Below are 16,122 nucleotides of genomic sequence, written 5' to 3' on the forward strand. Positions count from 1 at the left end.
TAAGTCGTCCCCTTTTTTGTCGCCGTTTACCGTCGAATGCGTTTCCTAATTTTAGGTCGGTCGGCCGAAGTAAACAAACAAACAAAAAGAAAATCAGAAGCCATCTAAAAAAGAAAAATAAATAAACAGTTGCAAGGTTTAGAAAGAGTCGATTGGCAGGGGGAGAGACGAGTAGAGAATTAGTGTATCATATTTTCCTCCTACGCGAACAGAAATCCTTTTTTTGTTGGAAGAGTGTCACATTACTATGGGGTTGAAGTTAACTGAAAATCTGTTCGAGAGTTAAACGAGTTCATAGAGGTAATTTGACCAACATGTATACACACTCTTTTTTTTTTTCTAAGAACGTCTAGGCTGAGGCTGAACTTTCTTAATTTTTTATTTTTGCGATTCAGTTGAGGATGAAAACGTTCTTAGACTTCTTAACTTGTTCTTGTGTGGTCTACTAAGTTCGACTGCAAACTGAGTTGTTCTTCAGTGTATCACGCAATAAGAAGACCACATGAATATTAAAAAACGTTCCTAAGTATTTGAGTTAATGTAATTGGTGCGAAGAGAGCGAAATGAGTTCAACTAGAGTTTGAAACAGTCTAGGTAAAATCTCAATGTTTTATACTTATACTAATTAATGCGTCAATTTTTTCCCTCCTCTCCTCCCGCCCCCCCAACTTGTTTTTCTATGGTGTAACTCAATTCGGGTTTTTTGATTCTTCAGCTAACCAGGTCGAAAGTGATTTCCAGACGGCAGAGAAAGTCAGAGGAGTTGACTTGTGCAGTTGGAACGTCCACCTACACAAAGTTTTATGACCTTTTGATGTGGTATTGATATTACAAGCTGAGATCACTGGAGGGGAGGAAAAAACGATATCCATATGCCAGGCTATCAATTGGCAAATCATGACAAGTCAAAAATCGACGCAAAATACTTCTGTTCCTACTGTCAACTGCTTTTACGAGATGCCATGCAGACAAGTTGTGGACACTTTTATTGCTCTTCCTGCTTAGGAAATTTAATGTGAGAATAAATGTTTTATCTTTTAGAACGGCGGCAAGGATCTCATGGATATACACAACTAAATATTGCTATAGTAATAAGATAAACGAAAGTTTAAACCTAATCACTGAAATCTGTAAAATGAGAGTTTAACCTAGGGGACTCGTGGTGGGTATATCCATGAGATCTTTTCCTTTAGAACGCAAATGCTATGTTACTGAAAACTACCAAATGCGCGTGCGTAGCGGGACGACGTTCATGTGAGGAATATTGCCTGCGAGTTGTGGTCGATCGTTCCATTATATTCCACCGTTTCGTGCAAGAAACTGCGTTGAGCGCCGGACTTGGGAACCGCGAAAAATTGAAACACCACTTTTCCAGTTTGCTTTCCCCACCCGGCTTAGGCAAAGGTCAAATTCTCTACTCCTCGAGTAGAATGGTAAAATGTTTCGGGGCACGGAGTATGCTAGGGGAGCTTTGGCTTTTAATACATACATGGAGTCGGAAGACTATACAAGATGCTTAAACAGATCGGGGCTTGAAATAACGGCCGGTCAACGGACAATGTCGGCTCAAAAATAGGTTTTGCCCGGTCAAATCCTTGGATGACCGGAGATTTTGTCCGGTCGTTTACTCTTCAAAGGAAAATTTCAGTTAAAGCTAGTAGTTCTAAATTAGGTTTCATCTTCGCGTTCATGAAAGAAAAAAAGAAAGAGAAATAGAAAGCAAGAGAAAGATACGAACAGACCACCCTTGACTAAAGTAAAATTTAAAATTGAATCGTAGAAGCGATAGGCAGTGATAGTGGAAAGCACAAGTGTAATATTACAAGTGCTTTTTCGATTTTACCAAACATCGTGGCTGTGCCGTGCGTTCCACGCTTCCTGTACTGATTGTGAGGATGCATTTCATATATCATTTGGTTCATTGATTTATTCATCACATATGAAGCCACAAATGACCAGCTCCCACCATCAGTGCCTTCATAGCTTAGTTGGTTAGAGCGTCGCACCGGCATCGCGAGGTCACGGGTTCAAACCCTGTTGAAGTCCTGAAGTTTTCTGGTTTCTCAACGCAATTACTAAAATTGCATTAATAACTGCGAGTATCGTAGCTTCAGTTGAGCATATTTGTCCGGACAAAATCGGGTCTTGTCCGAGCAAAAACAGATTGACCGGACAGCTTGACCGGCGCCAGCCGGGAAATTATTTCAAGCCTTGAAAGAGGGATGATGGGTAAACAGTAAAGTAAACAAATTAAGTAATGATCCGTGTAAGGTGGATAGCAATTTCCTTTGTTATGCGGCAACGGGGCTTTCCCCACATAGGAATGTTATCATTTTTACACAGAGAATGCATAAACCTACAGGAAGGCAGTTAACGCAATAAAATTCATTTACAGCCCACTTTGAAAGGGTGTTTTTTTGTGTTAAAAGATTTTGACCAATCACAAGAGTTGAAAACAAAAGCCAAGAAACGTTTACAATTTTACATGTTCCCCACATACGATTTCTGTGGAATTCATTTAAACTGAGACCAGATGAAAGATGGAAGATGGTTGGAAAGTAAGGATGAATATAATACTGCTTTATGAAGTTTTGTTAACCGTTTGCTGTTTAAGCCAATCAGAAGTAAGTACAGACAATAGAAAAGTTATCACCTTTTTGCATAACAATTGAATTCCAACATGTTCGTTGCCGTTGTTGCTATCGTTCTTATCTGGACCGTTTCTTAATAAAGTTCATTAAACTACAGTACTTAAAAACTTAATTTTATATCGCTACACGATATTGCCTAATAATTGGTAAGGCACTCCTTTGGAAGAAAGGGATAGTCTCAGCGTATACAGAGACTTATTATATTTTTGGGAGACTTACTTTTTGATTTAAGAAGTACCTCTAAATGTCTGACTTCTCCTTTCCAGGTACATCCATCATCTGTGAAGAAGAACTTGGACTTCATCGAATATGAAATTTGGCATGAGCCACATGTATAAGTGAAATTATGTTTCATGTTTTTTTTCTAGGGACCAAGTTTTAATGGTGATGGTTTGCCGTGTTGATAAACAGCAACTTCGTGGAAATGAGGTCTGGAATTTTTTCCTATAAAATTCGATGTAGATTAGCGAGGTATCAATCTTTGGAAATGAAAACTATTCGGCGATAGAGAATTAGAGGGAAAAGAACAAATACATGCCTCTCATTCGATGGTTTGAGATATAATACGCGCGGACATATTACGAGTATCAAAGTATTTCTCTGACCGAGGAAGATATAAGCTGCCGTAGGATTGGCCTTAATCAAAATTTGTCAGATTTTTATGCTAACTTTTGACTTTTAACTTTCAGTTTAAAATATTATTGTCTTTGTAGGTTTTTGCAGACAAATTTATGCGTCGTGAAGTGGAAGCTATTGTCGTATTCTGCACTTTTACAGATGATGGATGTACCTGGAAAGGAGAAGTCAGGCATTTAGAGGTACTTAGTGAGGACGGACTTGAGACAAGTAATCCTTTAATCTCAGTGCTGTAGCTAGGGCGTTTAGACACGTATCCAATCCAAATCACCATAGATTCGTTGGTTCTTTAGTCTTGCCGGAAGTGTTCAGACTTTCCCCAGCCTCCTTTCCCTGTGCTTTTCCTACTCTGATGATTGGCCTGCGTAGCAAGCGCTAAAAGGAGAGGGAAACAGGGAGGCAGAGTGAGTGCTGAAATGGAGGGGGACTGGTTAGCACCAGCTCTGTCTCGCTCTTCCCCTGCTCTCAAGCTTTTAGCGCTTGCTCCACATTCTAACTCTGATTGTTGGCAAAATGATGATGGTATTTCAACAACACTATTACATACTTACATCCATACACTTTATTTTATACTCGAAAGTGATTGGAGCTTACTAGACACCTAACATAGACATCTACACTCTTTCTTATAAGAACCTTTTTTCTAGGAACGGTCAGGCTGAGATTGACCAGAATTTTAAGAACTTACTAAGGACATACCGTTACCCAAGCTGAGAGTCACTTAAGAACGTCTTTATTTTCCTTATTTGTTTTTCTGAGAAGCATAAATAAAGGTAAAAGAAATGTAAAACTGTGGTCTGACAGGACAATTAACTGAAATACTTAGGGACCTTTTTTAACATTAACGATAGTAAATTAGTAAGTATACCACGCAACTATGTTACAATGCGTTCACTGAAATCGGGGCTACCTAGATAATTGACAGTAACCAACCCCACAGTCACTACAGCATCACCGGTCAACGAACAAGTTGCGATTTCGTTGTTTTGTACACCGGACATTTGATTCATTGGACTGATCTGAAAATGCTGGAATCTATTGTTTCAGTTCTGCCTTCTGATTGGTTTTTATCAATTAGGTGGCCCCGGTTTCACACTGCAAGAACGTTTTCAGGCTCAAATCGAGTGTAATGCGCCCAGTCGAAAACGACAAAGTCGCTAAAAAAAGAGAGGTTGTTGCAACAGTGTTGACACGTCATAGTCGGAGACCATCTCAAAATCAGTCAGGCTGCAACTTCAGCTGTTGCGAAGAAAGCCTGGAAGAAAATCCAGTGTAGTAGTTGGCCCAATAGCTCAGTTGATAGACCAGTGCTGCGCAATCGCATGGTCATGCGTTATAGCTCCGTTCATTCCTGGCTCTTGGCATCTGCTTAGGTTGGTGCTTAACTGTCATGATCTCCAGTAGTAGTAGTAGTAGTAGTCTTTATTTCACTGATAAAATACATATCAAGTGTTACATTGATTGTAACTATTAAATACTTAAAAAGCGCGAAATATACATTAATTACTAAAGCTAAATTGTAATGAAAACTAAGTCTGTTAATAAAAGCATTTTTAAAACGCTCAGTATTACAAATCGGAAATGTAGGCTTGACTTGTCTCAGCTTAAGGGTAGCAGGGTTAATCCTAGTTATTAATCCTAATAACTGGGGTTATGTCTCATGTATTTCAATTTCCTTTGTTCAAATAAAAGGTAAAAGTAAAGTCACTTTATTTGACGTCGGTACTTCCTTCAGCTACGAGGCTGGTATCGATGGAAGCCGACGGTGCGCCCTTTACCCCCCTCCCTCCCTCTGTCAGTGCTCCGTTTTACGGGTAGTTAAAGCTATAGCTACATGGATCAGAGGAAAGTCGGCAGACGTTGGAATCGCCGAGGATCGAACTGGGGACCTCGTGCTCTGAAAGTCATGCACTAACCAACGGAGCTACGCCTGCTCCTAAATATATGAAAATTTGATATACTCTGTGTCATAATCTTTTTACTGAATACTTGATATACAAAAATAATAAAACATGGTCATTGTGAACTATTTAATTGGGAGACATGACTTAGAGCATGACTTAGTGCACTGTTCAGATTTTATTGCCAACCGCCAATGATTTCAGAACGTTCGCTCCTTAGGTGGGCATAGGAAATGAACACACAGGCAGCAAAATGACGAGAGCTGTAAAATATGCGAACGGGTATCAACTAGTTGACAATAGGAACCTCTGCATAAGAAAAGGGTATTGGAGGTTGTTTGAAGTTTGGATCAGTATTGTATGTCTGTCTGTCTGTCTTCAGATAATCTGCTCCAGCTATTGGTAGACAGATCGTTGTTACGATAGCAGGCGTTGCCTATGGTGTAACCATTCTCACTATACGGTTGAGGCGGTCAGCCATAGCTTTGGATCAGTGTGGAAAGATGAAAAATGTCATCATTCCCTTCAAGTTTTCAATTTACCCTCCTCATCAGATTCAGTAGTTTTTTTGTGCCCCGTTTTGGGCTGATATTAACGCACGTTTGTTATCTTACATGCATTTCGTGCTTATTTTTCAGGGTCACACCAGTGGCTGCAAATACTTAAAAGTTCCATGTGTACATCCTGAGTGTGATTGGACGGGCGAAAAAGCTCTGCTTCCTGAGCACCTGGAAATCGAATGCGACTTTCGGCTAGTGTCCTGTGAGTTCTGTCATTCTCCAGTAGTCTCTCGAAAGATGAAGGTATGTTATCTATTATAAATACGCGTTGCGTACGACCTTTTTAAAAAACTCGTGCCGGACAGTGCGGTGATTAACCATGTTTATCTTCGCCATATTGCTTTGGGTTAATAATATTAAACAGTAGTAAGCTTCAGAGTTTCCATAATTTCATGGAGAAAATCGTTGTGGCAATGCTTTTGCAATTTGACAAAATCGTTATTGGACGGTTGCAAACCCACACAATGTTAGAACAGAGCTGATGACTTAACTCACGTTTTAGTGGTCTCTCTTTTTTGTATATCATAGTCGCATAGGCGGCCTCAAACTGAATACAAATGAATGAATCCAGACGAATGAATGAATGAATGAATGAATGAACGTGCGAATGAATGAATGAATGAATCTTGCATTAAAAATTAATTTCAGAGAAGAGTGGCTAAAGAAAAAAAAAAACGTTCAGCAGTGTGGAACGAGCTACATATGCAGTGGAGACCGGACAACTACTTCTTTACTTTTCATTTACCATTTCTCGAAAGTACATTTCATTAATTACACAAGTATGCGTCGCTATTTACACAGTGCTCTTTGTCATTCCTTTCTTGTAGGATCACCAGGACAACGAATGTCCTGTTTTTCCAGTTGATTGCGATAAGTGTAATAAAGCAAGAATTCCTCGTGGAAAGGTGAGCTGACCTGAGACTTTCACTCATGCAAAGTAGGGCAGTTTGCTATTCATCGTTTAGTTGTAGTGTTGTGACTAGGCCTCTCTTACAAATACTTTCACCAACATTTTGTCCGTAAACCAGAACTACCTTACCTTTTGTAAACAGCTTGGGTTGAAATACATCTTATTAACCGAGTCCGAAGGGAGTGAGGTGCGGGATTGCGAAAAATGATTTCAGTTTTTAACGGAACGAGGCAGGATACAATGTGCTCTTTTGCTTTTTAATGAGGTGCAAATGAGATGCAAGGTGGTTTCTGCAATCCCGCACCTTAGTGGGGTAGAGCCGCTAAATTGGCCAACCAAGTCTTTAAATCAGTTGTCTCCCAAGGAAAAGCCCTGTGCATTGCACTGCCCTACCTGTGTCATGTTCGGCTAAACAGTTGTAACAGAGATATCCATAACAGTGTAATTGTTAAGTGCCATCTTCATTCAAATATAAATGCTACGCGGCCCTTCTCGTTTCTTGCTCATGATCAGTTGAAAGCATCTTTAAGTCCTACTACGATTAAAAAACACTTGCCAGAAGCAAACACTTGACTGGCAAAAAATTTGAGCTTTGATTTTTATCCAAAGGCTGTTTACTTTGAGTGTACCGAGTTTTGGACTTCACGGTCCGCCATTACCCACGTTCAAAACTGACCGATTGGACCTCATAGGGTTGGATCTAGGGAAAAGTTAAGTCATTTACTCAATATCTTAAGAATGTAAATGTAGCTTATTATATATGCCAAGCACGAGTGCCCGAAACTCCCGTGCTGCAAATAAATTCAGCTGCGAACAAACGCATTGCATTCTTAAACAAGTAACTCATTGACGTCATTTTTTGCTCGATCGAGCTCTCTGAAGATTTTAAAGGTAGTAACGACGGATCATCAAGGTGGCTCGAACCAGTTTTAACACTTTGATTCTACAAACTCTGCTATTTGGAAGGATTGAATCTACCCAATCGTTTCACTTAATGGTAATGCTATGATGCCATATGAAAAACCAATTAATGCATAACAAGTTGCAATCATCTATGTGACGTAATAGGTTACCATGGCAACAAAAGAGCCATCTAAAAACAGCCTATATTTTGTTTTTAAGCACTTATATCTCAAAAACGAACTCGGTGAACCCCATTTGTTATTGCTGGAGAGTGATTAGCACCCTAGGATAAAACTTTCAAGTTTTAAAAAATGTATCTGGAGCAGATTCATAGCCACCTTCACAACTGACAAATTTTAAGGTGGCTCTGAATCCGTTCCAGAGAATTTTTTTAACTTTGCAGAGAGTTTCGTCTTATCCTGCTTACCATTTTTCACCAATAAATAATGGGGGTCACCGAGTTCGATTTTGAGATATAAGTGCTTCAACAAAACATAGGGCGTTTTTAGATAGTTCTTTTGTTGCGATGGTAATGTTTACGTCACATTAATATGTGCATCTTGTTAAACAGTTATTGTAGTTTCATACGGTACCATAACATTGCCATTAAGTGAAACAGTCTTTTAGAGTTAATATCTCTAATAACACAACCCCTCCAAATTACTGAAACCGGTTTGAGCCACCTTAAATAGGAAAATTCTAGTTAAAATAAACAGATCACTTAGTGCTTAGTTAACATAGTTTTCAAATCCAAAGAAAACGAAAAATTTTTTTTTTGGTCATGGTAGCACTTTAGTTAAAGAGAAAATGCTAAGACTTTCGTTTAAGGACGGGGTTAAGGGTGAGGTGGTTGGGTGGGTCTTAGGAAGTTGGACTATTAGTGGGAGGAAGCGCTCCTGAAGAGAAAGGAAAGCGACAGTGGCGATCAATTTAAGTGAATTGGTTAGAAGTAGCAAAACATTTTCTTATAACCTTACAGCTGGCAGATCATCAAAATCCTATCATGGGAGATTGCGAGGGAATACAAGGTCCGTGTCCATTTTCTCAGATAGGTTGCTCCAAGACAGAGGTAAGCTTGACATCCTATTTTTAAACACAATAACTGGATAAATTTTGGTAAAAGAAAAAGTGGTGTTGGTTATAAAATTTATGAGCAGAAAATTATTTCTGCGAAGCCCATAATGACATGACATCAACACCTGTTTACGAAATATTCAATTTGACTTACTCTCATTGATGAATACCTTGCAAAACTCAATACACGCTCAACTTGTTATATTTCCTTCTTAAGTTATAATCCACCTTGTCAGGGCAAAGTTTCACGTGTTCCGCGTCTGATTTCAAGTACGATGTAGGTCGATGTATTGCGTACAATTGCGCGCCCAATATAAACGAGTGTTTTGCTTTAAAGGTCCTCAGCCAAAAGGAGAAGAAAGAACATTTGATAAACGAGAACATTCATCACAACGTTCTCGTTCTCCAGTTTGCTCTTCGCGTGAGCGGAGAAATGGAATCTGTCCTGAGATCTGATCCGAGGAATGTGTCCAGGAGACAACAAATATTTGCGAACTACGACAATGTTATCCAAGATATCCTTAACCAGATTCAAGTACATTCAGAGGTAAGAAGAAATCTACAGGAAAAATTGCTTGAACACAGTGAGAGGATTACATCGTTGGAGAGAAAGATGGCGACAGCGAATATATCAGCTGGGTCCGGTGGAGCATCTGCTCAACGTGTTCCTGATGGTGAAGGTAGCTCAATCAGTGCTGATATCACAAGAAGAGTGATAAATCTAGAGAACAAAACTGCAGACCACGAAGTACTGATGGTGGAAAACAATCGCACCGCGATGGAAACAAGTCGAGAAGCTGCCAATCTTAGGAGACAGCTTGATACTGTGGAGGAGACTACACGGAGGACAGAGAGAAGGATGGAGTCCATTGAGCACACACTGGCTCTGAGGAACGTCACCCTTGCTGATCTAGAAGAGTACGTGCGACAGCAAGAGTTTTCAAGCTACGACGGCCAGTTGACGTGGAAGATTACTGAATTTGCGCGAAAACGAAACGAAGCCGTGAGTGGCCAACAAGTGTCTTTCTACAGCCCGTGCTTCTTCACCAGTCGCTATGGATACAAAATGTGCGCACGCATCTATTTGAATGGAGACGGCATGGGGCGAGGCTCACACATATCGGTGTTCTTTGTTGTCATGCGCGGACAATACGATGCGTTGCTACGCTGGCCATTCAGACAGAAGGTGACCTTCATGCTGTTGGATCAAGACAATGTGGAACACGTGATTGATGCCTTCAGACCTGATCCAAGCAGCTCATCCTTCCAGAGACCAAGAAGGGAAACAAACATCGCCAGCGGTTGCCCCATGTTCTGTTCCATCGCGGAACTGAATAATCATGCATATGTGCGTGACGACACCATGTTTTTGAAAGTCATCGTGGATACCTCGGATTTGTAAAAGTAGAGTGAAAGTGAAAATCAAGTCAAGCATCGATCATACTGAATTGGTAAATCAAAAAATTAGCTATCAAAAAATAAATTTTCACCTATTTCGAGCTTGAAAATAATGCTGTTGGAATTAATGTTGCATTTCGGTTTTACTGAGACTCCGTGCGTTACTCTTTGCAAAGAATGTTGGATCGTTGGATGTCCTATGGCTTGGGCCATGAACAATGATGTGAGGTAAGCTGGAACAAACGAGTCATTGTCGTCCTTTTCCGAGGAAATTAGAAACTCCACAAGTTGGATATGCCATTTGAAAGGCACCAGTTGATCCTCAGTTATTAAAAATACACTGAGTGTTCTTTAGACTGGGCAACAACCGAGTACCCAAGTCGTCCGATGTTGATCCCACTTAGCTATCTGATCGGCTGGTAAATTTATATTGCCAGTCAGTAATTATAAGTCAATCGTGAGAGCAGTTTAAAGGTCCAAAATCATATGATGTTTACGGTGGCAGATAAATGTACTGATCTCACAATCAGAGGGCGTTTCCCTCCTGGAAAGCCGGCTGCATTATTAAAAGTAAAGCAAAACTAAGGCAGAACGATAGGAACTTTAAGCTAGGACAACGGCGTCAACGAAAACGTCACTCCAAAATATAACTTAGCGCTATCGCAAGTATTGTTTTGTTCATCATGTACAATACAGGCGAAATATCTTGTGACTGCATGTGTACGAACGGTCTTAAGTAAAAATTGAAAATGAATGATTTATTGTTGTATGCTCACGTTGTCTTCAAAACATAAGATTTGGTGATTTTACGTTGTTGTATTATGAGTATGGCAACGAAATGCACGAAAATTCGTGCTGCGCACATGCAGCACGAGTATTTTCCCTTTGTTCATCAGTCCTATTGTTTCTTTGTGGCGTTGTCGTTGCCATACCCGTCGTCTTTGCTTAAAGTCTCTCATATCTATTGCTTGAGGTTGCAGTAAAAAAAAGAAGATAAATACAACAAAAGGAACATATGAAAAAAGAAAATAAGATAATAATAACAAAAAGAAATGTATATACTGATATAAGAATATCAAAATGATAAGAAAAGGAAGAAGGATTATAAGGAATAGTGTTTAGAGGAAACGCCCACGAGGAGTAGATGAAATGCTTCTACAGTTTTTGAGCAAAAGAGAGGCGCTCATAGGCCACAGAGGTCTGAGGAGGAGTTAAGCCTTTTTTCGTTTGCCCACATGTCAGGGGATTGATGTCTACATCAAAATGAAGATATCTATGATCACGGCATGGCTCTGAAGCAAATCTGGACAACAAAATCTTCACTTAACTCAACGGCCAACCAATGTATTGATTAGGTTATTTAGCTGAGTAGAAGTGCTGTAAATCAATCCAATTCAAATGACCGTAAAGCAGGTGAAATGGAGTCTTGGGGCTTGACGACAGGGGAAAATGTGGAGCATCAAAAGAAAAAAAAAACCCTGGTGCCGAGAGAACCAATGGCAAAAAAATTCAACCCACATATCGTATAAGTGTGGGAGACGATCTTTGGTCTCATTGATGGAAAAAGAGTGCTCTCATTACGCCGCTAACTCTACAACGTTTATGTAAATATGTCTTGCTAACCGAGCTAGAAGTTCCTACTGTAAGTACCGCAACTTACATACGGATTAAAAAGATATTGAGGTAATCAGGCGCGCGGGAAACAAAATTAGTTGTAGTCAAGCGGAACGTTCAGCTGCCACAATTGATTGGCATCCGTAAAATATGAAAAATGATCAAATCGTATTGGCTTTTTAAAAATGTTGTTTGCTAGATTCAAACAGTTTTACAAGTTTATTTCACATAAACAACATGAAAAACTTGATAGAAAATGTTCCATGAGAATTTAAAATTTAGCGAGCCGTACTGTAGAATACTGCCCGCTAAATTACCTAATCGTAGCGCGCCCACTATCTGGGAGACACAATGAAAAATCGAGATTTAAAGAATAAACGACATTATTAAATTCTCAACCTCGGATAATGCATTTCGCGTGCTCTGATTGGTTCACTCAATCTCGGTTATCAGCTCAGATACCTTGGTTTGACCTTATATGGTAAATGATTGCGTTAAGCGTTGCTAAACTAAAAATGTTTTCGTCGGAATGCCAAATTTCTCTTTGAATAAAGCCAAAAAGGAGAAAAAAAACTTTTTTTGTGGAAAGTTTGGATCAATTCCGACGTTTAGAAGTACGCGAAAAGGCAAGAAATGTTTTTGTGATGAGCCTGCGTGTGTCTGACAACAAGGTATTACACAGCATCGCATCAGTTCTCATCAAGTTTTTTTCGATTTCGCTCGGATTTGCTCGCTTTTTCCGCTCGTATTTCGTACTTTCAAATTTTTGGAGTTGAAGGAATTTAATAAAACAATTATTCCATTCGCGCTTGTTGGATATGAGACTGGTAATAGCCAACTCGGCGCTACGCGCCTCGTTGGCTATTTACCATCTCATATCCAACGCGCGCTTATGGAATAATTGTTAATTAGACTAAAACAAGCAAGTGATTAGTGACATGAAAACATTTTAAATGAGTTGTAGGACAAACACGTTCTACATGATAAGTAAATAATGCATAAAAAAAGAAAAAAAAAGAAAAAAAGAAAAAGAAATTAAAAAACAAACAAAAAAAAAATCGCTTGAATGTGTAAATAAGGAAATTAAGACAACCAGCTATTGAAGTATACAACCAAAGTTTTAACAATGGTGTTTTAGGTCATTACCTTACTTTGCAGGAACTAGATAAAATGTACTCAGGGGCACAATATTCACCGTAGCATGCTCAAATGAATTTTTAAGAAAGGTTCGTCATGTATAATTTAACCTTAATTTTTAGCGGTATTTTTAATAATTTTAATGATAATTGAATAATGTAAATATGAATTTATTTTATCTTTTAAGCTCTTCTTAGCAATTGTACATTTACGGTTTTTACAGCCAAGCTATGTCACGCGTGACCAGTATCCACAAGACTGCAATGAACATTCGAATTCCGAGATTTGAATGGAATCTTGAAGATTTTTCTGAAAGTTGCTACGAAAAATCTGAAAAATGCACAATAATTGAACAATAATCCATCAAACCTTCGAAATAGTTTTCACTTTTCAAACACCGTTTATTTTATAATAAAACGAATATTTTTGATATATTAAGGCAGGCTCGTAGCTGGAGTATTTCAAGAGGGATTTGTATCCATTTGTCTGACGAAAAACGTTTAGCTTAGGGTGGGGGTAGGGAAAAAAAAGCGCTTTTAATCAAACGTCAGTTTGGATCGCTCTAGTATTGTAAGTCCCTTAATTCCCTACTATACAAAAAGCTAGTGCATAATTGGTATAACACTAACAGCTCTACGATTCGCGGATGCATGGTAGCAAAAAGCTCCACCACTTCTTCAAGATCTATTTGCATGTCGTAATGGATATGCATAAGTGCAAGTGACGCTAATCTGTTCTCCTTCATCGTGCATCGCATATAGGTGTTTAACCTTCGCATCGCGAAGAGTGAATATGTTGGGAAATTCATCCTCGTCGCACTGCTTCAGCGCTGTGGCACACGAGCCGGGAGCTGTTCCTCCTCTGCATACTTGATTCTCCACCGCCGAAATTCTGCCGGGAAGAGCTGTGGAGATGGAAGATCGTCCCTGTACATATCCACAACCCCTTGTAACTCTTGCGACTTCGTTTGATTCTCGTTCATTACAGAAGGAACCAAAGCAAGCAGCCTTGAGGCTTGGACGGTGACAGCATCGAAGCGCTCTCCTAGCTGCAAAATGATGTGGTCAAGACATGGAGCAGCCACGTTGATTCGATAATACTCCTTTGCTGTTGGAGCTGGAGCGTTGGCGCGATTACGTTGCCTGCCAGCAACTCTGGGAGCTGTAGGCGCCACTCCCACCTTAGCTGCGATTGCCATTGCCTTCTCATACGCATCATCATACATCTCGTCCATATCGGCGCGCATGTCCTGGTACGACTTGAACATACTCGAAACCATCGTGAAAGCCTTGAAAATGTCATTGCTCTTCCGTTGCAACTTCGTTGTAAGAGCACTCATGTGCGACAGGTAGAGGTATCCAATGACAAAAGTCACGACAAATTCAAAGTTCGTAATGGCTTGGAGTAGTCCAGAGGCATCCCTCTTAGTGGCTGTGTTCCAGCATCCATAGAACTGGGCTGGACAGTCGTCGTGGTGTAGATTATGTGTCATGACTTCCAAAACATACACGACATACTCGAAGGATTCATAAAAATGCTCGTACGCTTCAGACCTCTCTTCCCATCTGGTCGTACAAAGAGTTATAAGAGGCTTTTTCCGAAAACATAACAGTGAAAACAACAAATACTTTATTTTGAATAGGCTAGCGCAAGCTCAATCCTGACAATCCTGACAATCCAAGAGTCGGCGCTCGGTTAGGTCGGCAACAGCAAAAAAAAAAAAAATCTTGGGCCTCAAGGGGGGTTCGTTCGAACCCCTCGAACCCTCCCTCCTACGGGCCTGCGAATCAGAATCTCGGGAGCAAAGTTCAATTTGAATACTCAATTCAAATTTCAAAACAACTGGTCACGCGTGACATAGCTTGGTTCAGTGTGTCACGTTAAGTAAATATCTTGCCTTATGTAATCTTATGGGGGTGGGGGAAATTGACAATATTTAGCTGCATTAAATTGTAGGTACTTAATAAAGTGTTTGCAGTGTTCGCAGCAATGAGTTGTTATTCGGCATCCGACATTTTACGAAAGCTAAGTCAGGTACCTAACATGAACATCAACACAATGGCAAGTACTGTATAATATTTTACTTTATTAATGATGGACTTGTAAGTATTTTTAAATGCTTGTTAGGAAAATGCTCGAATGACATTTGTGATTTTAAGTGGCCATCGAATTCAAGGATAAATACTAGTAGATACTCATAGAAATAATGAAACTGAATGAAAACAGTATCAAACCAAGATGCGTTTCAGTTGAGGTGACAATCCGTTCAGTAGAATTCGTCTCAAAAAGAATGTAAAAATAAACTAATTTATCTTCAGTGCCAATGAAAGCGGGTCTTGTTCCAGCTCCAGTCGTGGATCTGGTGGCTTGCAGGGCTGAAGCGTTAAAAGTTTATTTTTTTAAGTCAAGGGTCTGAACCCTTCCTTGACAATCTGTATTTGTCTAGAGCTGTGTTGTATGTAGAAGTCAAATATATAAATAGCATCCTGACTTAAGTAAAGCAAACATTTTCATAATTACAACTACTATGTAGTATAAAAGAAATTGAAATCTTGAAAGGACCAATGCATGTAATCTCTTTCTGGGGGACACTTGCAGTGTTTTTCACTTTTTGTTTTGAAACTTTCTTTAGCAAAACAGTTAGATTCCATTTTGTCTACGTAATTTTCAGAAGATTTCAGACCGTGCTGAAACCATTAGTAATACATGCACTCTTCTGACGGCTTGTGTGCATTTTTTCTGTTGTTTAAGAGTTGAGGAGAGAATGGGGGTATTTCCCACTTTCCGATATTTCCCCCCCCCCTCCTCTTCGTCTTAACATTGATACCTGCAGCATTATATGACCAGTGGCAGAATGGAATCTATTTGTTTATCGGCGTTAGTTCATGATTCAATCAGTATAATCGCTTGTATGTATCAGTATACATTTGCTAAAATAACCCAAAAAGAAAAAAAAAAGAAGAAAATCAAGTGGTGTGTCTTGTGCTTGTTGATTCCGCTGAAATTTTTTTACAGGGCTCTCGGGCGTTCTCTCCCTGTATGAACTCGGCCTTGATTTCACTTGATCGCTGTCGTTTTCCAAATCAGTAATATTCTATCCCTGGCCCACTCTTTACTTAGTCAATGCAGTCAGTTTAATCGTTTGCCTGCGCCGACATTTAACTGACGAAATCCCTGGAATAAAACATTTAAGAGCCTTTTACCTCAAAGTAAAATAAGTTTTTACATACAGTATTTTGCTATTTCCGCCAGCACAAGTTACCGAAGTCATCGAAAACGGCCGGTCCCACGAACGAACTAGTTAAAGGCACGGGTCTTTTTAGGTTTGACGTAACAAA

The 16,122-nt window shown here is 39.6% G+C and overlaps 1 protein-coding gene and 1 pseudogene across 2 annotated transcripts; one reads left to right on the plus strand and one right to left on the minus strand.

Moving 5' to 3' along the window:
* The first annotated feature begins 715 nt into the window (after window positions 1-715).
* On the plus strand, window positions 716-10,143 carry LOC138031759 (TNF receptor-associated factor 2-like). Of its 2 annotated transcripts, none has more exons than XM_068879384.1 (7): window positions 716-1,015; window positions 3,020-3,080; window positions 3,365-3,469; window positions 5,827-5,991; window positions 6,576-6,653; window positions 8,541-8,630; window positions 8,973-10,143. In XM_068879384.1, exons 1-7 carry the CDS (start codon window positions 873-875, stop codon window positions 10,035-10,037), a joined length of 1,707 nt encoding a protein of 568 aa, XP_068735485.1. In that variant the 5' UTR covers window positions 716-872; the 3' UTR covers window positions 10,038-10,143. The 2 variants fall into 2 exon arrangements, with proteins under 2 accessions (XP_068735485.1, XP_068735492.1); XM_068879391.1 differs by having other exon boundaries at window positions 879-1,015; window positions 2,918-3,080.
* Window positions 10,144-11,817: 1,674 nt separating this feature from the next.
* LOC138031843 (52 kDa repressor of the inhibitor of the protein kinase-like) lies at window positions 11,818-15,607 on the minus strand (annotated as a pseudogene).
* Between the last annotated feature and the right edge of the window lie 515 nt (window positions 15,608-16,122).

Source organism: Montipora capricornis, chromosome 2 (genome assembly GCF_036669925.1).
Source record: "Montipora capricornis isolate CH-2021 chromosome 2, ASM3666992v2, whole genome shotgun sequence".
Taxonomy (NCBI): Eukaryota; Metazoa; Cnidaria; class Anthozoa; order Scleractinia; family Acroporidae; genus Montipora; species Montipora capricornis.